This window comes from Dromaius novaehollandiae, chromosome 2 (assembly GCF_036370855.1).
Source record: "Dromaius novaehollandiae isolate bDroNov1 chromosome 2, bDroNov1.hap1, whole genome shotgun sequence".
In the NCBI taxonomy this organism is placed as follows: Eukaryota; Metazoa; Chordata; class Aves; order Casuariiformes; family Dromaiidae; genus Dromaius; species Dromaius novaehollandiae.
Genome location: NC_088099.1, coordinates 105486252 through 105511783, shown reverse-complemented (window position 1 = coordinate 105511783; position 25532 = coordinate 105486252). Strand labels below are relative to the sequence as shown.

The window sequence follows — 25532 nt, the reverse complement described above, 5'->3', positions numbered from 1 at the left end:
ATCTTTGGGGACAAATTAGCACGCTTATTTTAGGACACCCAGATGAAACCTAATTCCAAACTGTGCAGTAATACCTCTCAGCAGTGAGTTCCTGTCACCTATCCTTGCATCATATTCCCTCTTTGCAGGAGGAGGGTTTGGTTTGGTTTGGTTTTGTTTTTAAGTTGTTGAGGGTATTACTTCTAGAGGGTATTAAATACATAAAATTATGTGACTCAAAATCATGGTGTTTTGATAAGCAGTAAAACTGGAGAGTAAATTATTCTGTGGGTTACCAAGTGCTTTGAGCAATGTTTGTTGTTAATACATTGTAAGATGACAAAGTTACTAAAGTGAGTTTGTTTACTCAGAACACACTCCAGACAAACAGCACACTACCAAAAAAAAGTTGATGTGTCATAAAGCATAGGAATAAGAGGAAACCATGATAATATTTCAGGGCCAAGTACAGCTGCATACTGTCAGGTTTGTCCAAGATATCTATCTGTTGACCTCAGTGTGATGAAACAGGACTGAATCTGGCATAGCTTTTTGATACCAGAAGAGAAAACGAGCCTTTGTTTTTGCAGAGTAAGCCATATCAGCAAAGTAATCAGGAAGGCACACTGTGTTTCAGCCTCTTTCACCAAGTAAATCAAACACTTCCCAGTAACTTGTTTGAGAGAGAATCTTGCCAATATGTCTTGACTCATCTTACTTAGGCGTGGATTCAGAAAGGGTATTGAAAAACTGTTCTGAGAACAAGAAAAAATGCTGATGACTCAGCTTCAGGTAGAACTGATTTGGGGTCAAATTTCAAGTAGTCCTCTGTCAGTGTTATTACTTGCTTACTTTTATAATTTCTTATCTGAACAAGGAAATTGGCAATTGCTCTAACATTGCTTAAATCTTAAAACTTCCATTGTGTAGTAAACTACTCTAACAACTCAATATTTTTCTTCACAGTTTGGATCATCTGCTCTCTCCATGTTTTTCCATTTATCCTTGGGTTTTATTTCAATATTACAACTGGATATTAAGGCTACATTATTTTCCTGTGCTTTAGTTTTAGTCTATCAGATTTACAGGGCTGAAGTGCACTGCAAGGACACAAGATTGCCTGTCTTCTGAACATTTGATTATTTATTTGAAAATACTGAGGATAAATCATGGATGTAGACTATGCACTAAAGATGATACGGCAGACAGTTGAAAGAGCTTCAAATTTATTTGCAGAATTATAACAGAGGATGCTATAGTCAGGTAATCTTAGTCAATAATCCTTGTTGAATGCTCAGTAAGACAATCTGGCATCCCCTCCCTGGTGTGCAGGATTCCTGCAACTGTTGGCAAGGCCTTGGGTGTTTTAACACACAGCTTTTGTCTTAACATTTAATCTCATTTGTACTAAGATTACGCTGGTGTCCAAATGACTCTCAAATTTTACTTTTTCTCAGAAATGGAATTCCAGAATATGGAAGGCTGTAATTATGCCACATAAGTCCGCAGAGACTTTTTTTGCTTCTGCTAACTGCTTTTTAGCTTTCTAAAGTGTAAAAGCTTTATAGGATTGACATGGACGCCAGTTTTGTGACTAGGATCCAAGGTGACTAGGATGGAATCATCCAGGCAATACTGACACTTACTAAACTAATCTTGCCGTGGCTGCGTATGAGAATGAACAGAGACAGATACTAGAGCTTTCAGTTTGAGGAATAGGGCCCAAAGGGAAATAAGGAATGTAGAAATACAGAAATCTCCTGACTCTTTGTAATGACCCTTTTGGGGAAAACTAGCGGTGAAAATGGTTTGTATGAGTTGTTTTTTTCCTCTTAATCCCAACATTGAGAAATATCATGTTGGCCTTTCCATTTTGGTTGCCCAGTATCTGTAGGCCATTAACAAAGCTGGGACCTATTGAGCATACATCCGTGATATCACCTAAGTGAAATCTCAACTGATGACTCATCCTGAAACACAGAAAGGATATGAGGTAATAAAGGGCTTTACATTTGAAAATATTTCATGACTTCTGTCGTGGAGGAATATCAAGTTTCCATGTTCTTTTGCTAACTTTTCCTTTTGGTATTCATCCAAAATTGCTTGAACTTAGTGAAGATATTTCCCACATATTTCCATTAAGGCAAAATAACTCCACACACTGTCAGAGGTAGTTGATCTCTTGAGGTAGGAGCCGCTGTTAAAATTTTGTGTTGGATTACTATCTGATGATTGCCCCATGTCCCCTACTTTCCGTGTCTTTTCTGTGAAAAACATAAAGTGCTGCATACTAGGTATGCAAAGTGTATCACTACTTAATCTGCAGAAAATGTTTGTTGCTTTATTAATCCTTGTTGTTTGAATCCAGGGACTTCTACGTGTGTTCACTTGAAAGATAATCGAATGATGACGTTCTCAAATACTTCTGGTATGTCTGGAATTAAAAAGGGGAGTAACCAGAAACTGGCTTCATATTTACCTGTTCAAAATGTTATTTTCCCCAGTTCAGAGGATGGAAGAAGGATCATTGTAGGCTTCATGATTTTTTGAACTAATAACCTGTTCTGATGCAGTGGGTAAACTTGCTTTGAATCATTCATTAGAGAGTGGAAGTTGAAAACATCTCTGAGTTTACTTATGTTTTAGTCTTCAGTCTGAAAGTTAGAGATTGGAACCAGAGAACTGTGGCATGCAAAATGATTTAAAGGCTTGGAAAGAAAAGGAAGACGCTTGTGACTTAAAACCACTGAAGCCTTGGCTGTCTTTAAAAATGAGTTGTTTTTACAGTGTTTGTCTTTCTTAAGTCTTAAAATCTCTGAATGTAAGACTTGAGAGAGCTTTTGCAAGCATGTTCTTCTAGTAAATGCCAGTGACAGTAACCTGAGCAATTTTTGGTTCCCTCTTTCCCTTTGTGGAAGGGGAATGGTTGTTTTTAGTTCTGCTGAAACTTGCAGAACTTGTTTAGGGGCAGGCAACAAAAAAAGTAGAAATCTCAGTGTAAATCTGATTACAATAACCAGAACGGTATTTTTTACACTGTAAAAATCATAGCTAACTGAAATTGCTTATTTACCAGAGCCGAAAATAGTTTTGCTCTATTAAGGTTAAAGGAAGTGTCTGGTATGACATGTACTCCCTTAACACTTCATTTTTCTTTAGGATGGATTGTCCCTGAGGTGGTATGTTAATTGAAAAAACAGTGGTATTGCATGGAGTTTTCTTAACAAAAAAAACTTTTTGGTGTGAGAGACACCAATTTCTACCTTCAGTCTGGATGCAGGTAGGTTGAAACGTCAGTCAAGCTTCTAATGGAACTGAGGAAATAAGAGGCTTCCTTTTAAAAGCTGAGGGAGTTGTTTATGAGGAACGTCCAGAATGAGCTGGGGACTCCTGGTCACAGTCTTCTGACACAGGACATCCACCCAACTTTTAATTACTTTCAGCTACAAACTGTTGGAAGTTCAACTCTCCCTTTGGAACCAATCCAATATTTTCATTTCCTTGATCAATTGCCAAATTAGTGAAAAGGGTTTGTACCAGGTTACAATTCCTTAGCTCCTTCAGTTTTCCTGTCTTGCAATGTAATCAGAAGGGAACAGCATCAAAATTTTCACTGAGATGGTAAGAGAGGACATGTTTTGTAATACAGGTTTGTTTTTTTTATATTTATGTACATGCCAGCATAACTGAATATGTGTAGAAAAGGTATGAGAGTGTAATCAGCCTGCAGCAGAGTGAGAGGGTATAAGTTTTATTGTACAAACTTAGTATTTCAAGTTAAAAAAAACCCAGTCCTCTCTCCCCAACATCCGCTATATATTTTATATTTGCAGGTGTTAGAAGATGTCTGCAAAAGAGTAGCTTAGCTGGTGTGATTATTTTTATTTTTTATTAAAGTGAGTGTTAATTTACAGTTACACTTTGACTCTTTTTTTTTTTTTTTTTTTTTTTTTGTAATTTCAAACAGTGACTGAAAGTGTTATATTGCACCAAAACCAAAGATGGCCCATCAAGTTATCGCCAAAACTTTTCTGCTCTGGGGACACATCCCTGAAGAGTTGCTGCTTCTCATGGTATAATGATATGTTTTCCAGCCCCTGCTCTACGATTGACAAAGGAAAGCAGCTTTAAAATAAAAAATTTTTTTTTCACTTGAGATGAGGGAAGATATAGCTGGCTGAATGCTTGCAGATGAATCATGTTGGTGTGGTAGTGCATAAATCCCAATTATAGAGATAAAATTAAGTATGTAGAACAGTATGCAGGTAATTCATTAAGCTGGGTTCTCGAAGAAATTTCTCTGCTGTTAAAATGCAGTAGGGTGGCCTTCACAGGCATCTTTTAAATGAGAGAACCTTTATTTAATGCAGTGGGTTATCTGAGGAGCGTTTTGGGAGTCTCTGATCTGGCATTGGTTATGAAGTCTGTCTTACTCTTCATGGCTTGTGACATAATCTTTTCTCATGTCTATTCAAGTTTTAAAATGGACGAACAACTGCAGAGGTCTTGATGAAACCCTTGCAGCAAGATTCGTGCAGCTGCTCTTACACACCTGTTAAACTGCTGTGATCTGTAGTTCGCTCATTTGATCTGTATATATGCAAGACAGTACTCTGTATAGTATAGCTGAAAAGTGCAAGTGGCATTGGTGTTTTAAGTCTAGATTATTTTAGAGGTGGAAGTCTACATCTGGATAATATTGTCTAGCATGCTACTGAAGAATCCAGTAGTATGCTGAAAGTGCTGTATACTTTGAAATACAAAGGAAAAATTTGATTATTTCATCTGAAAGAGTTTATTCTCTTTGGAATATTAACCTGCTCTAAGTTTTGATTCTACTTTTTGATCTGGATGCCTAAGATTTCTTCTGGAATGGAATTTATTCACTTGGAGCTAGCAGTGGATAGGCACATTTTAGTTATCCTGGACTGAAATGTTGTTGGGGAACTACAAAGGAATGTACTCATGTTAGTACTAAGCGTGGAAGAGTTATCAGCATTTAGTCTGAGGAAGGATTTTATTAGTGCTACATTGCATAATCCTTAAATAGCTTTCCTGTTAATTGTAGAACAGGGTTTGGGGATAAAAGCCTTTTGTGTGCAATTAAAAAACAAAACCCAAGCCCTGTCTTTTATTTTCTCCATTACTTTCTTTTCAACTTTCGCTTTTCATGAATATGAAGGTAAGTAACCTTCAGAGGGCCCACAAACTTCTAATATTGTAGAATACTCTAACTGGTTTTATGCTTTAGACTGTTCACATTTGTATGACTGTAGTTTGGAAGGTAAAAGAGTGCTTTTCTTAAATTTATGTTCAGTTCATTGAGATTAATGCTGCTTTCGAATGATCATTTAATACGTAGATAAACCCCCAGTTTCAAGCAGCTAGAGTATTTTTGGTTCTGAGTTTTAGCAACTTTAAGAAAATGTTTGGCATTAGTTAGTTTACTCAAGCATAGAATTTTTCAGTAGTAGAGGTCATATTTATACATCAGCAGTTCATAGATCAATAAAACATGGTTGTGGCTCTAGGATTTGATAATTTTAAAGAATTCTAGAGCCATTTCCATACTTCAGGAATTCACATCTTTGGGAGATAGAACTGAATTAAAGCACCTGGGATCATTTTCTAGAAAATTTAAAGACAGTTTAGGTTAGTTATTTGAAATGAACGTGACTTTTAGATATGGTCTAAACTGTCTAATTAGTTCTGTGTTGTTTTGTTTTTTCCTGTAAGTTATATAATACATGGAAAGTATAAAAGAAAACTGAATAGTGTATACTGTAACACTTTTTCCCCTCTGTTTCATAATTCGCTATAAGGTACACAGCTTTTTCTGTGAAGACAAAATATTGCACTGTGAAGCTTGGAGGATTAAAACAATTCTAAGACAGGTGTTTCTATGTAACTTTAGCATCTTGTCATACTTGGAATTTTCTCTTCTCCCCCTCTGCTTTTTTTATAATACCTTGTAGCATTTTTATGCCTTATAAAATAAACTAGCTCAGATAGGGCCTCTTGCTTCACTGGCGTAAGAAATGTAGTGTGCAGAGGCATGTATAGTAATGGAGCTAGACAAATTCTAGTTGCCATATCTTAATAAAATGTGCCCATTTCATGGGTATTGGCAATTGGTTGTACGCAAAGAAAAACTTTTTTTTTTTTTTTTTGAGTTGAAGCAAGCTTCTTCCCTTAAAAGATACCAATGAAAACTCTACAGTAATGTTGCAATATTCCTGTATGGGCTTGAACTCCAGATGGAAGATGGAAGAGGTGGGAGGATTGCTTTAGTCAGAAAGTTTAATTCTTTAGCCTAGTTATTGTATGTTTTGTGATATCAAGAGGAAATAATTTTATAAAGGAGAACGCCAGAGAGAGAAGCGATGAGATGCAATAGAACTTCTCGCCAACTGTTCTACAACGTACTCAATGATAGCTGACAGGGAAGCTGAAGGTTTCTTTCTGAGCCTTTCAGTTGATTTCATACAGCTCCCTGACTAGGTTAGCTGTAGACCTGTCTTTGTTTTCATGCTCTGTCTATAGAATTTTTTTAGTGTGAGTAAAATCATTCATTAATTCTATAAGTTCCATTAAAAAATGGTCATACAAAACACTGTCAAGGGTCAATTAGCTTGATAATCCTGGAATAAGCTATGGACAGCGGATTCCATAGAGACTGGTAAGATTTATATTACTTTAATAGCAATTTATAATTTGAAAAAGTCTTCATATTTCAGTGAAGCTTTTCTTTCTGATTTCAGCAAACCTGTTCAGTTTAAATTGTGTAGGTACAGCCACCACTTTGCTTCCACCAGTCTTAACACCAGTTCGTTCATTCTTGTTCTGTAAAAATAAGTTTGTATATGCCATTTATTATTATTATTATTGCAGTAAAAAAAAAATCTCCCCTCCTTTCCCAGTTTCTAACAACAAGGTAATTTTGCCTAAGAGAAGTTCTGCTGAGACATGCACTCTGTATAGAAACTTTAATAAATTGTCATTTCTGATGCAGGTTTTCAGGACTACTGACAGCATGCATTGCTATAGTGTTTGAGGGTGTTTTATAACCAGTGTTACGTATAATCATTACGTTTATGACAAAAGATTGGCTTAAAACTGAAATTAAGTTGCTTGGATGAGATCAAACGGAAACATGCCAGAAGCAAAAGTCAAGGCCATATAGGACTGTTATTTGCATGTTTTAAACTAAGAAGGACTAAACAATTAAAGCTACACCTTTCCTCTGGGAATAAAGACCAAAAGGGGCTAGGACATGGTGTCTCATTATTGAACTGCTTAAACTTTGTTTTTTATGTGTCATTCTAACACCTTCAGAGCTTTACTTCCTTTCAGCAGAGTGATGCAAAAAATGTGGAAGGTACCTCATAATTTGTACTTCAACTGCATTGCATCAGTAAGAGGATAATTTGTTTTACGCAGCCCTGCTGTGCACTTAAAAGGAAAAAAATATATTCCTTCTAGTATATATTGTATACCTATAATATATACTATATATGACTTGTCTAGTCAGTGGCATGTTAGGATTCATTTATGTTAGAATTTTGCTCAAAGCTCTAGATAAATATAGACAAAGTTAAGTAAAGAACTACCTTACAAAGGGAGCAGTTTCTTGTTATTAACCTCAGACTTTTTTATGAGTGTGTGAATACCTGGAGGTGGAGAGAATTGTAAAACAGAGCACAAGATACTGATTTTTGGTGTGGCCGTCTGGGAATGCTAATCCCTGCGCTTCTTCCTGGTTCCTGATCACATTCCACAAAAGGTCATTATGACCACTGGGTTTTGAAATATTGAATTTCTCCCCATGTCTTGTCTGTGAAAAAAGTTAGATATATAGAGAGAAAATGTTTACAAATTACTGGTTTTACTAAGGAGGGGGGAATCAGCATGTTACTATGCAATAATTGGGATTGTAAATCAATGAAATAAAAAACATCAGCTAAACTGTCAAAGATATTAGGTGTTCTTAAGTCGAATACTTCCACTTGCTTCCATGTGAGCTTGAGTGAAAACAGAATTGACGATAGATCAGAAATGCATTTGACCCTATGCATGAAATGTTTGTGCATGAGGGACTTCTGATGTACAAGAGATATTGCTATGCAAGGCTACTGTTTTTATGTTAGCAAACTACTAAAGAAGGTACTGTTTTTATATAAACCAATATGAAATGCTTTTACTGACTAGACACATGCCTCTTGTACGTAGCATATGTGCATAAGCACGTGTGCACAGGAAAAATATAGCTCAGCATCCTAATTACGGGAAATAGCATGAAATATCTAAAGCACAGGTAAAAAGATGCATTGCACCAGCGTCTTTTTGGAAATACTTTTTTTTAAAATGAAAGCAACAAGCCAAAAATGTGACAGTATTTGTGGGAAGACTTAGTATTCCCCACATGAGTGAGTCTGTGCAAACTGGCAGTTTTGCCTTTCCTGCATGTCATCAGGAGAACAAGGAGCTCATTCTTTTCTAGTCCTGTCCCCAGTAATCTTGGAGAAGTTTTCCAGTTACGTTTCAGCAGGATGAACACCCCTCCCTGCCTGCCTGTCCTGGTGGTTGCAGTTGTTAGCCTCCTCCCTGGGACCCACTCTGTTTGCCTTCTGTTACAAGCTTTGGTCACCTGATAAGTAAATTAGCTTGCCAGGCTTGGATTGCACTACAGAACTACACTAGAATTCCTGCCAACATTGTTTCAAGACTGAATTTGAACCTTCATGTAGACCTCGGTCATGAGTAAAATAGAAATACCTGGAAAAAAATGAATATTCTCCTATGTCGGTCTGGAATTGTCATCATCTTTATAAAGAAGATCTCTCTTCAAAAGAACTAAGAAAAATGTATTCCTATCACAAGTCATCCAGATAAGCACAGACTGCTTGAATTGTAATACATGACCTACTTTTGTTTAAAAAAAAAGAATCCAGCTGAAATTAGGCTTTGAAACAGTTTTGCACTAGTTAATGCTGTTCTAGTCCTTCAGCTTGCTGAGTTGTTCTAGGAGAAACAAAACCATATTGACAAACAAGTTATCCAAATCTGAAGGCAAAGTTTTTATCTGGAATTGTGCTATAGGAGCTGAATGTGTGTGGCAGGAAGACTGCCTATCTTTATAGTTGAGTTGTATGCTGCAGATTGCATAGCTGATGGCAGTGCTAATCTCAGCTCTGAATGAATGAGTGTTGTGTGTGAGGCAGTATGATTGGCCTTGGATAGGGGGAAGGGAGGGAGGTAGCTGTGCTGTCTCAGATCGTGAAGATGAATTTTTACCGTTATCTCAAAGCAGTTTGTAGATTTCTTTCCTGGTTGTAATAAATCAGATACCTTCCTGGAAAATGCAGTATCATTTAAATAGCATTTTCTGTGAGGATGGAGTAGTGTTGAGCCAGGTGTCTGCCTGTATACCCACGTAGTTGTCAGCATCTGTGTTGCTCTCAAGAAACTGTTTAGTGTATTTGCAGGTGCATAAAATAGGTGCAGTTAGCAGCCTCTGAAGTGTAAGGATGCTCATCTGAACAGTCTTACTTAGTATAGTTTGATCACAAGTCTCAGTCCTGTTATGATGCCTCTTCAAGCTTTCAAAATAATGGATAACTCTCAGGAGGAAGGAGAGGAGGAAAACAGATAATGTCTGCTCCTTTGGAATAAGGCAAAGGGAGAAACATGGTTTGATCCTGTGTGGCTTAGTTGGTGTGTAATGAAGAACCCTTTGAAGGCTGCTTAAAGTAGTTTTCACAGTATGATGTGGTTCCATATGAAATCTTCCTTTTTCTGACTACTTTGAGCATATTGTAGTGATTCTTTTAATGCATACATCTTCAAGAAGCTTCATAAGGTATAAGATACAGTTTCTTAATTGTCTGTTTTTCTTATTTGCTAGAGGTGTTGGCTTAGCTCAGGCAAAAGCCAGGTGGCAGGTGAACCTGGGAATGTGAAGCTTTAAAGCCTGGATGAAAGCTGTTTGACATAGTCTGTTTCATGGTGGTGTTAGCCTGTAATTCTTAAATGTATTAAAAGAAAAACTCTTGTATTTCATTTTCAGAATTGCTTATGTATGCATATATTTGATCATCTTTTCCTGAGTATATCTTTCAAAATAGAGGGCCATTTTGAATCCTCCACATCTCTGAAAATGAGGCCTTCTTGCACTTCCTTGTTCTGTTTGCATCTGATATTTAAGAAATCCAATAAAGTTCTTTTCCTGTGAGTGTTATGGAAATTTTAGGAGTTTCTTTAAAAAGACAGGATGGTGCTATTTAAGTATTGGCAATATTTGCAAAAAAGAAAAAAAATTTCCTCGTACTTGCCTTTTTGCAAACTGCCGTGTTTTCTCAATTAAAGTGTGCCTTCACCTCCCTTGGCAACCAAATTAAAAGATTTATAAATTTTTAAACCAGTAACATTGTGTTACTGTGTTGTTTGGCTTTGGCATGTTGTTATTATCTTAACCAGGAATAAATGTAACAGAAGGGCTTGCAAAGTAAGTTAGACAGGGAGGTTTCCGTAGTATTTCCTGTAGTTTCTGGGATGCAAAGCAATTCAAACTAACTACTAAGAAACCATGAGGTTAGAGGAAATTACAATGAATACAGACAAAAATGACTAAAATGTGTCCTATATATTCAGACTCTCCACAGCTTGTAAAGTCAGTTAAATTAAACTAGTTTCTGGTTTTGTTGAACAGCAAATAAAGGAAGTAAGAAATGTTTATGACAAGCTCTTTAATTTGTTTTGATGCTTCTTAAAGACTTCTTTGTGACAGCTTTAGATAGCTCTTCTGTTTTCAGAGATCTGTGCAAAATTGAATAATAGTTCACTGGAAGAAAACTGATGTGGAAATGTTTAAACTATACAGTTGCTTTATCTTGAAATAGCTCTGTCCTCATCTTAATTAGGAAGCTGCTCACGAAGCAACTGAAATTTAGCTAGCTAAAATAATGTTTCTGATAACCCCTTGCATAGTATTCAAATATAGTAATTGCTAGCTCAGATTATAGGCAATTTTTAATGCATTATGAATCAAAGGAAAGTACGTTTTGCTGTCTGTTTTGTGCTAGTTGCCTATTTCAAAGCCTGCTCCTGACAGATAGGATAAACGAATGAACTTGATTGCTCACTTTCCTTTTCTAGTTCCTCTTGGGCAAGAACCTTGGCAATTAATGAAACTTCCCCCCCCACACACTCCCTCCCACCCTCTCCACCCCCTTCCTAAACTGACAAGGGAAAGCCATGAAGTTGGGTACACAAGGCATTGTACAGAATCTGTAAATATAAGGATGACCTTCTTCAACCTTCTCTGAAAAAACATTGCATCCATTTGCGGTCTATCGCCTAGATAATTCCTATCCTGTTTGGCTTCTTGCCACCGGGAAGTTCAGTACATGTGGAACCTGAGCACTTGATTAGCAAGAGTGGCCACGTGGAATACAAATATCAGGTCTGATGTCTGATTTCAATCAGTCTGTATTTGATAAACATCACTACATTTAGTATATTGTTAAGCACCCTCGCTAACAGTTGTTATTGTTTATAGAGAAAGGTGTGTACTGTCTGAATTAGTAGTTCTGTTAATTGGTAATTTTTAATGAATTTAACCAAAAATGAATTAATACATTTAACCAAATCAAGATTTAGCACAGAGTCAGGTATTTCATTTATTTATGACAGCACTATAGAATGCACACCAAAAAAATCCTAGACTGTAAAAAATACTTTTGAAGCATATTTACTCTATTGCTCAAAAGCATTTCACAAAATGTGAAGGTTCTTCCAGGTACAATAAAAATGCATGGCAAAACATGGAATTCTGGTGAGTGCTGACTTTTGAAAAACTAGTTAAAAACATTATATTTAAACCTAGTGTAGACTATAATGTTTCTTTGAATTTACTGATTTTTCCAGATCTGAAAATTCTTGTCAGTAGCTTTTATTATGTGAGGACAACTTTTTGGAAGGCTTTCAGAGAAGTCTGAGTATTAAGATTCCTATAATTTTGTTTGTTTTCGCTTTGTCACTGACATGAAATTAGCTTTTTGTATTTAAGACTCAAAACACTTAGCCTACCCCTGTTTAGGGGAACAAGAGTGTGGGTATGTGGAGGAAAGTTTAGGGGACAACCCCAAAGAGCCCTGCTGTTGCATTACATGGAGATAATGATACAAACAGCCAAGTAGAGAGAATCATTTAGAATGTAACACTTTGGTCCAAATATTGATATTTTGGTTTTCATAAGAATTTAGCTATGGGATTTCTAGTTTTATCTTCAATTTCTGAAAAGTTCAGTTGGATATTTCCTTTCTAAGTCCCATTGTGAAAGTATCAAAAAGCTGAGTAAGCTAAAATTTTTGGTAGGGTAGATAAGGTATTTGATTTTTACATTATTCCTTCTTGGCACAAGGAGAAATCTGAGCTGCCTGGAGCTCTGGGAAAAAGACATCGATCATGCTGAGGCTTGTCCATCTTGTGACCACTCTTTATTCACAACAGGGGTAGTGTTAGGGGCCACCTTTGAAAGATCTATGTTACTGAAGATTGAAAAGTTTGAGAATCCTGAAATGAGGAGGAGGGAATTGCAGAACTGGAATGAATGCCTGAAAATGTATTTGTGCCTCAGTAGATGTAGGATGAGCAAAAACTGGGCTTCCATCATGCCAACCAGGAGAGGCAATACCTGAGGGAGTGGATGACCAGTTGTAACACAAACTGTCTGGCCTTAGGCTTTCAAATGCCAGTGAAACAAGGTGGTTACTCCCCTGACTTGCAGACCACATCATTGCTTTACCAGTACCACTATCCCTGAGTATATTGCCGCACCAGCCTGATGCTGTATATAAGATTAGTGCTTTCCCTTCACCCAAGCAAGTATTACAAGACTAAAAGCTGTAAAAGTTCCGAAATACCAATCAAGAGCATCCTCTAGTACATATTCAAATTTATAACCATGCAAACATTTATGAAAACTAAAGTTGGCTTACTGTATGTTGCTTCTCCAGTACAAATGGAACATGTTTTCGTCTGTTTTTTATGTGTTTCTCTAAGTAGGCCATGTTTCAGACCACATTTCTATATGCATTTTTAAAACTAAGTATAGAAAAATGAATTCAAAACCTTTTTGTTTACCTATGCACTCATTTAGATCTCCCTCAAATTTTTGGTCTCATGCAAACAAGGTAATAAGTGTGATGTTTTTGCTCAAATAATTGCCTTTGCACCCTGTTAGGGTACAGAATGGTTTGGGCTAAGCATAGAAAGTTGCATAAACTCAGACGGTAAGCACCAGCAGTAGTAAAAAGCCCACTGAATATCAGAGGGAGAGTTTGGCAGTACAGTGGTGAAAGTAGCTATAACCTCAGCAGCTGTAGTTAGCCACTGCAGAGAAAAATGTAGATAGTACTGTGTGGGAATGGGGTGGATCCTTACCTCTCCTAGTAGGATGCATGTGGACCTATGGTCGTTAAGTTCAGATGGCCTCCTTAGTTACAGTAATAGCAAAGTTACTTCCTTGCTTTTGTTTTCCTCCGTAGGATGTTAAAGGTAAGGACAGCACAATAAGATTTTATTTTTGCCTTCTGGTGTCAGTATTACAAAATTCCTTCTCTATTTTTAAAGTAACAGACACCAGATTTCTTCCAAAACTGTTTCTGGGCTTTATACTTTTTCTGTTACTGCAACAAATCTGAATTTTCAGATTTCAAAATGTGATGTCAAATTTTGGAAAACTTGTCTTTTGAGAACGTGTCCTAAAGCTCAGTCTTGGGTTTACTGGTGGTTTCTTCATCCTGTGCAATTAGGCCTGCTTGTTTGGGTTCCTACTGAGAAGTGTTTGCTGCTAGTAGCGGTTTGCATTTGTTGCTGATTGCACGTTTGCCCTGAGCCCACTGCAGCAGTGTTTGTCATGTAACGGGCTGATGGATTAGTCCCAGTACCGAAGGATGGCCAGGCCCGAAAGCTCAAGGCTGCTGCTAATTGGAATTGCTCCTACCTGTTTTGGAAAGGTGAAAGAGTATGGGATACCAGCAATTTTTTCAAAGTAGGAGGTAATAGGGATGGACAAAACAATTATCTTGTTACGGATTTTCCATTGCGAACGCTAAGCAGTGGTTTTAATTTTCTTGTGGACTGTTGTTCACATGATTTGCATTTCCGTTTTTAGAGAGCTGTTTGACACATTCTTCTGGTCCATGTGGTTTCACTAGTGAGGCAGAAAATTATAGCTAGGTTTCTCTCAAATTTAGAGTTTGTAAATGGTTTATTATATATTATTGCAGATATTCATAACTGAGGGAAAAGAAATCATGTATTGTGGTATATAAATCTACATTCAGAAAAGGGGGGTTCTTTAAAATTTAAAAGGCTCGATACTGATACCTTTTCTTCTTTATAAAAATAGTATTTTGGACGCATTTGAAAACTAGTAGTTACTTTGAATATCTCCATGTTTGACAGCACAGCTTGAGAGTTTGGGCAGGGGGGCTTTTCTTTTTTTCCCAAGCTATCAAGCACCTGGCTGTCTTTCCCAGCGTCTTCACTTAACGTACTGAGTTTGGTGATATCATCCAGTTGTTGCATACTGAGATGTTGTTTTTCATGTGATATCTGCAAGCTGTTTCATATTGTAGAATGTCATATGATTTAGACTGAAGGTTTAATATTTTTCAGCAAAAATATTCCAGCAGCATTGCACTGACATACCTTACTGTTGTTGGCTTAAGTTAAGCCTAAGCTCTTAGTTGGTTGCCTCTCCTAATGCTTTGGAGCAAATTTTATTTACACAAATTTATTCTGTTTGTATTAGCTTTAGAATGGTGGGGTTTTTTCTTTTTTAGAAAGAGTGCCTATGCTCAGGTTTACAGTAGGATACTTACAAATATTGATGATGTGAATAACATTGTTTTGGATAAAGATAACTGAAGAGGGAGGAAGGAAGAAAAAAGTTATTGCTGTTGTATATAACTGCAATTGCAGTTCTTAATATAACTTAATAATTCATCAGTGGAACAGTGTGTGAGGTCAAATGGGGCTCTGACTAGGAAATAACATGGTGATTCACTTTTCCAAAGCAACTCCACTTTTTTATTACTTTTAAACAAATCTAGTTGAAAAAGGACAGAGTAATGTAATTGGACCATTTTGCTGTTGCTAATGATAACTCTCCTCCTGTTCAGTATTTTTGTTGTATTTTAGTTAACTCGTTACAAAAACTTTCAATTAAGTAAGGAATGATTTAAAACAAAGTTTTTTTTAAAAAAAAAACATTTATTGCCTTTTGACATTTTCTTTTGACTGTATGAACAAAAGGACACTTGTTTTCCTATTCTTACTTGGCCAGAATACACATCAGAATAACAAAATAACTACATTTGAAAGGTGGCAGCTTTAATAAATCAGTTAAATACTTCAGAGTTCATAATTCTTCCTTTTTTCTGTATGGAGAGGTTTTTTTTATGAACACTTTAATGCTTTACCTCAAATATTGCCATGAATACTTGAGACAAAGTGCAGTACTGTTCTGTTTATAGTAGCTACAAAAAATACCTATTTCCTCCATAAATCACTGGAAATGATTAGAAGTATGTATTTTTCAGCAAAAATAACATTGCACTGTATTACTCTTGCAGATTTTTTTGAAAGAGAGCTTCTTTGGCAGGCTACAAATATATGAATGCTTATTAATATTGATTGTTATTAAAGTCATTTAGATAGTGCTTTAGAATAGTAAAATATGTTTCCTGTTGCAAAGGATCTGCCACCATACTGCAGGTTAGTAAGTTACTGAAATAATGTTAATAGCTGTGCAAAACTTTAAAACTTGATGAAGCAATTATTTATTGTGAAAGGCTACTAGTGGCACCAGTTCTATAAATTTTAATGGAAGTATGTATTATTCCTTCAAAGCAGGCTAAAGGATCATGATGCTAGTGTACTGTTGGTGGTGTTATTACAGAAAGATCCCTTTATTTAAGAAATAAAAAACATCTTATAGCTAAACATGTATGCCCTTTTCGCTCTACCCTCCTTTCCCCAGATAGATTAATTAAACCTATCAAAATGTAACTTTCCAGGGCAGAGTTATAGTTTGTAGTTCAAAAGGAATTTAGGACTGTTAAAAATGACTTTGCTAATCGACACCATCTATATTTTGAACTGTCATGAACTCACCTTTGTAGTTGTATTCCTGAGGGCAGAGAACTAGCCTTACTCAATTTTGAATTTTATAAGTATAACCAACTTTGATCTTTCATTTTATATGTGGAAATTGTGGCAGTTTTCCAAATGAATAGTGAAATCTGACAGCTTGGCATCCATGAAACTTGGCCACTGCAGAGAAGTACAGAGCAGAACTGTACATGTATTGTGAATAGACAAATATTTTGTCATCCATGTCCGCCTTAAAAATCAAAAAAGCTAACACCTCCCTCAGCAGTGCATCTGGCAGTGTGTGACTGTTGCATTTTACATTCTTGGGCTTTACTGGCAATCTGCTTGCAAATGGGCACAGAAAGTATGTATAGGTATATATATAAAGTAGTCAGACTCGCTTGCCAGCTGTTTATGCAGTAAAGTGATGCCCTTTGAATGGCTGTGTCTGTCACAGGGTTTGGAGTCGGGTTTGGGTTGTGCTGGGGGGCTCCGATGGTGAGGGCGCTCCCATGCAGCCATCCCATAGGAAGCATAACACTGGCCACTGTGGCATTCGCAGCAGGATAACTTTTCCTGCGGCCTTAAGTTAGGTTCCACCTTTCAGCAGGTGAGAGGGAAACGTAGGGTGGTAGAAGTGACGAGAATCTGGCAGATCATCAGCAGTGCTAGGGGTGTGGTGAAGGTTCAGCTGTGAAAAGGAGATGGAGAATGATGGTCCAGCTCCATTTAAAGTCAGCAGGACTTTCGTTGCAGTTCAGTGCAAGTTGAATCCCTGCCCCCTGTAAAGTTTAGAGATAAAGTCTTATCTGAATTCTAAGAGCTTTTTGTGGAGGTGGAGGATTAAAGCAGTGATGGCAGTAAGCACAGGTTGACTGTCGATGGGATCACAAGACGTGTGGGCACAGAAGGAGGGAGTGGGAGAGAGGCTGCAAGAAAGAACAGTGGTGAGAGGGCTGCTCACTCCTTTGCTCAAGATCAACAGAAACAACTAGAGAGCGGGGCTGCTGGCAGTTGATTTCTCTCGGGATTTTACAGCAGGATTTCTCACAATCCTCTGTAAGGATCTGGGAGCTCCTAAAACTGGATGTTTGTGAGGAATGTCACTTTCTACGCAACTGAATGGATGGTGTGGGGATGTTTTTTTTTCCAAAAACTTTATACTTTTTTTTCTGCAATGGGAGTCCTTTGCCCTCTTTCTGTGCTACAATTACAACATATTTGCATCGTTCATATTAGGTTTTTAATTCCTTTTCCCCTTCTGAGAAAACTCTGTGTACTTTCCTCTATAATTCTAGGAAAAATAACAGTAATAATAAAACCCTCTTCCTCCTCTTCTTGGCCTCTCTTCTCCATCTATTCATTCGTCCTGCTAGTACTTTCTTCAACTCCTACTTTTTAGTAGAGAGGAACTTTGGAGAAGTGGGAGTTCCTTCTCTAGAAGATGAATGTTCAGATAGGACACACAATCTGGTTCTTGGATCAAAGATGTCTGTGGAAGGATGTTGTTGTTAACTGGTCCTATTAAAGGAAGAGGAGGAGGATGTCCTGCATTTGGGAGCTGCTCTTATGGCCTTCTCTGAATTTACTTGTATCAGTATAAATCTAAAACAAGCCCATTGATATAAATGGAGTTTCCCTTGAATGGAACAGTGCAAACTAAAGGATACTTGGATTGACAAACACGCTATTTAATTCTGCTGGTTTTCATTTTTCTTTTCTGTATAAATTACCATATTCTTTGCTCATAGATCTTGTCAAACTTTGTGAACTTTTTTTTCCTAGATGTTTGTGGCATGGGGCCGTCTAACTCTTGTTTGTCTCACTTCTTTCACTCTGGAAAAGGTTTTCCTTTGATAGTGTGTCAAGGCTTATTGAAGTTCCTGACATTAACTACTGTATTAAATATAAAATATTGCATCTTAAAGTCGTCTCACTAGTTTATATGACTTTTCTTTTGTCTGGGAATTTTACAGACATGTAAGGAAACTACAGTTGGAAACCTGCTGCTATGTACTGGAAGCTAGCTGAAGTATCACTCTTTGCATATGCTTTCAAACTACTATTTTGCTGAAGACAGTGAAGTGATTCTTTAAGTCTGACATGCCACAATGTGCTGATGAGGAACTATTTTAACTCAAGTGGTTTATTTGATTAGTTTTGTTAAACTTTTTTGATCATGGAGGATGGTCTGGTATGTCTGTGCAGAGCAAGGTCTCATTATGATCCTATTTACAGGCTAGCCTATTTTCTTTTATTGAAGCAAACGCTTTAGCCATAGACAAAGGGCTGTACTTCCCTATCTTCATTTCGTAACAGCCAACAAAATCTCAGAAGAATTATAGTAGGGCACTTTAGCAAAAGTAAGCCCTCAAACATGACAATGCTTCTAAAGTAAGTAGAGTAGCATATTGCTCAGGGGATGAAACAAAGTAATCAAACACTCTATAATCTTTTTTATTTTTATATATCATACTATATTAAAAATGCATATTATATATATGTGTGTGTGTAAAAGCTAAAAGGTACATATGTGTGTTTGTGTCTGTGTGTATATTCTAGATTTAAGGTTTTCTTTGTTTGGAGGATACCTATAGCTGTCTCTCTGATCAGAGTGGGCTCTGGGCATACTAACACCTTGCTGGTCAAATGTGCTACAGCCACCTAAGTTGGTGCTGAGCTGGGTAGATGTATTTATGCCACCTGGTGTGGCCCAGGTCTTGTTGCAGAAAGCTCCCCAAAGTGATATGGTTTCTCTGTTAAAGCTCTGTGTAAAGAACCCCGAGTGGATAGGCGTCAAGAGACACTGCAACCACAGTGCAGAGATGGGATGGCACAGTTCCCTAGAAACTCTTTTTATGCTGCATTGAGAAGGATTGGATTTGGATCAGTAATCTCCAGTGAAACACTCAAGGAAATAAGATCAAGATTACTTTAAGTATTACTTGTAAGAGGGAAGACATTGTCTCTCCCACTCGTCCCCCCAAAAGTTTACTGGATGGTTCGAGCAGATTCATGCACTTTGTGCTGATCCACTCCTGCTCAGATGCATGCTAGGGATGGATATGATTGGGAGCATGTGACCGAAAACAAAAACTGCTAATCTGAAGAAAAATTGAGCTTTAATGTTAAACACTTATGTCCTTTAAGGTTCCTTTCCTGTTTTTCAGTTAATGATTCATGAACCTTGAAAGTTCTGTTTGTAATAAAAACCAGAATTGATAGCTTTGATAACAGAATTTATATGCGTAATACAGTCTCCTATGCATAAGGTATAAATCTTTTAAGAAAGCTTACTTAATATTCTTTATTCGTCATTCTCATTAAGAAAAGATTGAAACTGTGTGACATAACAAGTTGCAAACTTTTACGGCATTTTAATCACTGTTCCGATTGCTACGCTCATTGACAGCTGCTGTACTGAAAAGGAAGGGCAATATGAAACGTTAGGGCTCTCTGTGGTACTGTATTGTCGTGCAGCACCACATCAATCTGCATTGTGTGAGATTACCAGACAGTAAATCAGCTGTGCTGTGCTAGAGCCAGAAACCAGTAGCATGTGCACTTGCTGCCCGTTTCCCACTCATTGTAAAGCCATGCCCTATCACTTGATAGACCTGGAAAGGAAGTGCAGAGGAAGTGAATGCCACTGCTGGTTCAAAATGTTCCAGTGTGGTTGGAAAGTTTGAGAAATGGCCTGGGTGAGAAGAACAAGACCTTATTGACAGGGTTCAATCCCAGTCAAGTCTGTTTCACATCAGCTTTCTAAATAATCACAGCCTCTCTTTTTTTCATCTCCATTGCACTCTCTGCGTCTCCTACTTTCACCTCCGTTTTTGGTTTTTATGGACTGTGCAACCAAGGCAAAATATGGATCTTTCTCCCTTTCCCCCCCCCCCCCCCCAATCCTAGGTGAATTACTAAAGAAAAGGAAAAGTAAATTACAGGTTTCCACCCCTGCAATGTTTCTCCAGAGTTTCTATTGCATATTGGTTTTGTGCGTATTTTTTCCTTCTTTGGGGTCTTGTTCTTTTCATGTGATGTATGGAAGCACATACTATTCCAATGATTCCTTCAGTGGCATGGCACACGTGGCTTGTCATATTCCAAAATAACAAGTATTGTAATCTGACTGCTGTCTGGTTATGGGCACTGAAAAGCTATGTGAGCACATGCATATCATACATGTAGTGGAAGAAACATGCGTATGGTGAGACTTTGTGTTGCACGATCTCCTAGTCTGTATAAGACATTATGAAACATATTTATGCTGTAAAGTCATTAAAACTGCTGGAGTTTTATATGTATGGTGTAAATGTACAACAAAATGTACTACACCCTGTCATTCTTCATAGATTTATGCATGTCTTTAACATCAATATCATAAGCACTCTCCACTGGCAGTCCTGCTGTTTTAGAGCCTCCTAGCGCATCTCAAATTTCTTACTTCACTATTTTATTCTCCTTGGGCTGTCTGTGAGACAGGAAAAGTGCATTTAACTTGATGCGAAATAATTTTTTTCTCTGGAAACGGAGAAAAAGAGGTCTTTAAAAACAGGACCAAAGAGATGTATGTCCAGTTTTACACTTAAAGGTCTTTGGCCCTGATCATGTCAAGACATATCCATGTAATATACTTTAAGCATGTGAGTGAAGGGGGCGTTCTGTGTTTTTTATGGTCTTCCTAGGGCAGGCGGATTGACTCTGGAATACTCTCACGTGTTAAAGGGTACTGTTGGTTCAAAAAGTCAGTGGAAAGAAAGAGACTCTTTGGGCATAGATAATCTTTTAATTTTCACAGCATTGGTTTGTGTGCATTCCAGAGGGGTAAATTTTGCTGAATTTGTGACGGTGCATAGAAGTTTATAAGGATAACATGACTTATTTTTATTTGGTAATCCTGGCAATAGCGATGAACACAGGAAAATCATTTTATTTCAGAAAACGTGCTAGCATAGATTTTGAAGTATTTGCTTTCCGAGAGTTTAATAGTTCGAGTTTGATAATGTCTTAAAAGAAAAAAAACAAGCCCTTAACTCTCAATGGCATGCAAACTGTGAAAGTGACTTTTTTTATAACCTGTATTTTGTTGTATAAAAACAGGACATGCTAGGGAGACTTTTGAAAAACTTAATTGATCAAGCAAGCAGGATTATTGCTGTCTTTAGAATGCTTATGGAAGGAATGTATGTGAGAGAGAAGTGAGCTTGACACACTACCATACAAGCCTATTTGTTTGCTGTCACAGTATGTATTTTTCCTTCCCTGTCTCCAAAACACTTCAAATTCAATAATTGTGGTTAGGCTATTTTGGAAAGATGTCTCTAGACATTTTAAAATGAAAGCTGGGAAGGGATTCAAGGGGCAGGAGTTCTCAACCAGCATTTGAAAGCAAGTTATCTTAAATACACTGCTGCTTAATCTAAAATTAACCAAAAAGTGTCTATAATATTTCAGGTCAGGTCTGTAGTTAAATCTGGAGAAATCTGAGTATGTGCTTGTTATGCAGTCAACTTGGATTGCTTCCCCCCCCCCCCCCCACTGTGTTTCTGATATTTTCCTGTATCTTACTCTTGCCAGGATGGATCGTACTTGGCTGAGTTCCTGCTGGAAAAAGGCTATGAGGTGAGTGACTCGGTGACTGACTGCAGGCTGATGGAATCATTTGGATGCTGCAACTCTAGCTTCCTTTGCTTCTGTCCTTCTCTGTGTATGTTTTCCACTCAACCTAGATAACAAATCAAAACTCCAGAGAAGAATGTACAACACGGCCTGCAATCACGCCAGCTTATTGTCCTATTTATCATCTAATGTCCACTGGTGAATTCCCTCTGCTCCTCAGGGTATAGCTGCTTTGCATGTTTCCCGCCAACTTAGATAAGCAACAACCTGTGTAAGCCAAAACTGTAAAGAATTAGAGAATAATTTATGATGCAATGTACCACATGAAGGGGAAAAAGAAAAAAAAAAAAAAAAAACAAGAGATTCTTGCTCACAGTGAAGGCCCTTTTGTGTCGGCAGTTGTACTTCAGCAATAAAAATCTTGCTAATCCATGTCAGGCTCGTGCTGAAAATTTAAACACAGTTTGTTTTCTAAGAAGCATTCTGGTTTCTTTGTAGAAATTTAGACTTCTGGGAACGTTGCTTCCCACTCCTTCTCTTGGATTAATTATATTCTTCCTTTGCATATAAGCCTTGTTTCCCTTTTCCTTAAAGTAAAGGGAGTCAGACTCCTTACTTCTTGCTGCATAAATCTACTAAGCAAAATTGTCCTTTTTTGAGGGGGGGAGGTGGGGGCTTGCCAATTCAACAATAATATTACTATGGTATGATTTGGTGGTTTCAAATCATTTTAGGTATGTGTCTGAGAATGTTTGCCTGCTCAGTCATGAGCAGTGCTACCAATAGGTGTGATCATGGAAAGGAGGAGGAAAGGGATGATCAGATAATTCTCTTCACAATGTAGTATTTTGTGTTTTTTTGGTTAAAGACAGTACTCTAATTCTAGTGTGGGCTTTTACTACCCCTGTTGTAACGGCTGCATAGCTAAATAAGAAACCTCTTTTGTTAGACAATCTGCATTTTTCATCCTTTTGCATGTGATTAATCTTGCCTTGCTTATTGCATTCATTCTACTGCTTTGCTGGTTGATTTGCTTTTGGATGTGGGTTTTAGGTGTTGTAAATTGCTTATTTTCACATAATGCAAAATAGTAAAAATTTCTCCATTCCATTTGGGGAAGAAAGGTATCATTTTCATTGCTTCTGCTACTTTACAGGTAAAAGCACACACTCTTTCCTAGTCCACAATGAAACTAAGAACTGCTAACTGAAACTAGAATGAAATACGACCCTCTCCACAGTAGAAAGATTACAATAAGTGGGCAGAAGTATTTTTTTCCTTCTTTTCCTCAGCTCTCCATATGTTTGTTGGAATTCTTTCCTACGTTCCTTCTTATTTAGAGATCTTTGTTCCTCATTAACTGAACAGCAGAGCAAATATAATAATCTATGTGTAGTAACATAAGGAAATTCAAAAATAAAGCATGTATGTTATCAGTTATTTGTAACAGGGGGAAAAAAATTAAGACTGAAATCACTGAATTGGACTACCACTTATAGGGAAAATCATCTTTTGAGTTATAAACTAGTTTTGCATGATGCAACTTTATTGATTTCTCTTTTTCCTTGTTTTTCTTTCCAAATAACTGGGTGATAATTTGAATAGTGACAGATTGAATATTGCAGTGGTGCTGAATTTATCCTTAAAACACAAAACAGTATTTTTATTTAGCCGTAATGGAACTGAGTTCTTATAACTACAACAGTTGAAGGTATTTGATTGAATCCTACTGAAAGTGGAGAAAAGGGATAAGAATGAATGTCATTTTTTCTTCATCTCAGCTCATTTTATTGTAACCGTAGTGTTCAGTCTTTAAAATACATGCATTACTAACTTAGCTCCTAAAATCCAAGTAATACAGCATATATAGCATGTGATCTGTAATGTGGACTTACTTCAGTGATACGGCTTTTATATGTGCAGCTGTGTCTGTGCTGAAGTACTAGCTTGCATCGTGGCCTAAACATTCCTTCTAGCCCCATTAGATGCCTGAATGCATCTGATGCAATTCATCTTCCCAGGCTCAGGTGCAAGGCAAGTTTGTGCAGTGTGATTCTTTAGGGTAACATGTCTCCCTGAGACAGTGTCTCCCTGTGGTTTCTCTTGGCTTTGAAGAAGTTGATAGTGATATATCATGCTTATTAAGAAAAGAATAGCAGAGATGTAGGGCTTCTGGACAATATAGATAGTTATCTGGTATATACGCTTGCATGTCAAAAACTGGTACATGAGGAGACAGTGTTTTGGTACAAGGGTATGACAGATGCATTGTCTTTTTTCTGATAAAGTCCAATCTGAAATAGATTGTGAATTTCTGTCTGGAAAGCTCATAAACCAACATTTGTTTAATTTGAGATTTCTTTGCTGTTTATGGACAACATCTTTCAACTGACCAGAAAATAGGTTAAGACTTTTTTTTTTTTTTTAAAAGTATCAGACTGTCTAAAGAAAGATCAAACTCTATTAAGAAAAATCTAGTGATCTTGCATTCTTAACTAGATTAACCAGTTTGCACACATTTTGACTTCTCACAAAGTTTGCATTTCACCTGTCCCATGCAGACAAAAGCATCTTTCATCCGTTCGTATAGTAATATTGCTGTCATGGATTAAGCATTTGGCAGGTTTTCTTTTTCTTATATATGCATACCAGAAAAAGGAGTGGGGGGAAAAAATAAAAGCTGGGTTTGAGTGTTTTCTTGTTATCACTGGATGGAAGAGGCTGTCTGAATTTGTTTATTTGCTGAAAGTGTTTGAAGTCCTGGGGTGATTGCATTTAACATGTCTCATTGGTCAAATGTTAGTATCACAGTCATTCAGCTGACACAAAGCTCAAGCAAGTACAATCTTTCATCAAGCTTTAAGCTGGCAAGATTTGACTTATTGGTCAACGGTTTGTGTGAACTTGAATTTCAGCATGACTTAATTCCAAGTTAGGTAATTGAGAGCTCAAGAAGTCTCACATCAGGGCTTTAAGTCAAAATATTTAATTTTGCTAGAACAATTGTAGAGAACATCAGTTAACTTCCTTTTGAATAGTTTGATACTTTAAAATGGCAAAGTCTAATTTTGCTCAGGAAAACAGATGTTCAGGTTAAAGCATTTCCAGCATCTTGTGCAAAAACAAAGTTGTTATGGAGGTGCCTTTTGAAAGCATTTCCCTATAACCTTTATGTCCCTATAAAAATAAATTATCCACATATTCCATAAATAATTATTTTGATGGGGATTCTTACTAGACAACTTTTAATTAAAACTTCATAAGTTTATTGCTTAATGGAAGGAATTTATTTTTGGCACCATGTTTCTAAGGGTTACCTGTTGAGACTCAAAATGCAGTATTTTATTCGGTTGGGAAAAGTTTAGCACTTGGATTCTAGAACAAGGTACGTTGTGTGAGCATATTCGGTAGTTAGGTGGTAAAGAGATTTTATGTAAGGAGATGGGTATCATGAATTTGACATGCACATCTTAAAGATGAAAATATTGCACAATAATTACAGAGCTTGCCACCAAAAGGTCATTCATAATGTAGCAAACTGGTCTCACTCTGAGGCTGTGCATACCTTTTTACTCAGTTAAGCTTCAGATTTGAAATGGAGTAAAATGTGTTTTCAGCATGTCTAGCTATAGTTAGACATGTGCTTTTTAAAAATTCTGTTCCTGCTGACAGTATGCTCGCAGGTTCAAGTTAACATGAAGTGAGAGGCTAAAGTGATGGCCCAACCCGAGTGAGTATAGGATGCATCGTACAGTAAGGGGTCTCTTTCA

At 37.1% G+C, this 25532-nt stretch overlaps 1 protein-coding gene across 5 annotated transcripts in view; it reads left to right on the top strand.

The window, feature by feature from the left end:
- The window catches only part of GMDS (GDP-mannose 4,6-dehydratase), a 433675-nt gene that overhangs the window by 49253 nt on the left and 358890 nt on the right, over positions 1-25532 (top strand). For all 5 annotated transcript variants that reach the window (XM_026114911.2, XM_064507108.1, XM_026114912.2 and 2 more), the window contains exon 2: positions 21721-21765. In XM_026114911.2, coding sequence (XP_025970696.2) covers positions 21721-21765 — 45 coding nt within the window. The remainder of the gene's footprint in view (positions 1-21720; positions 21766-25532) is intronic.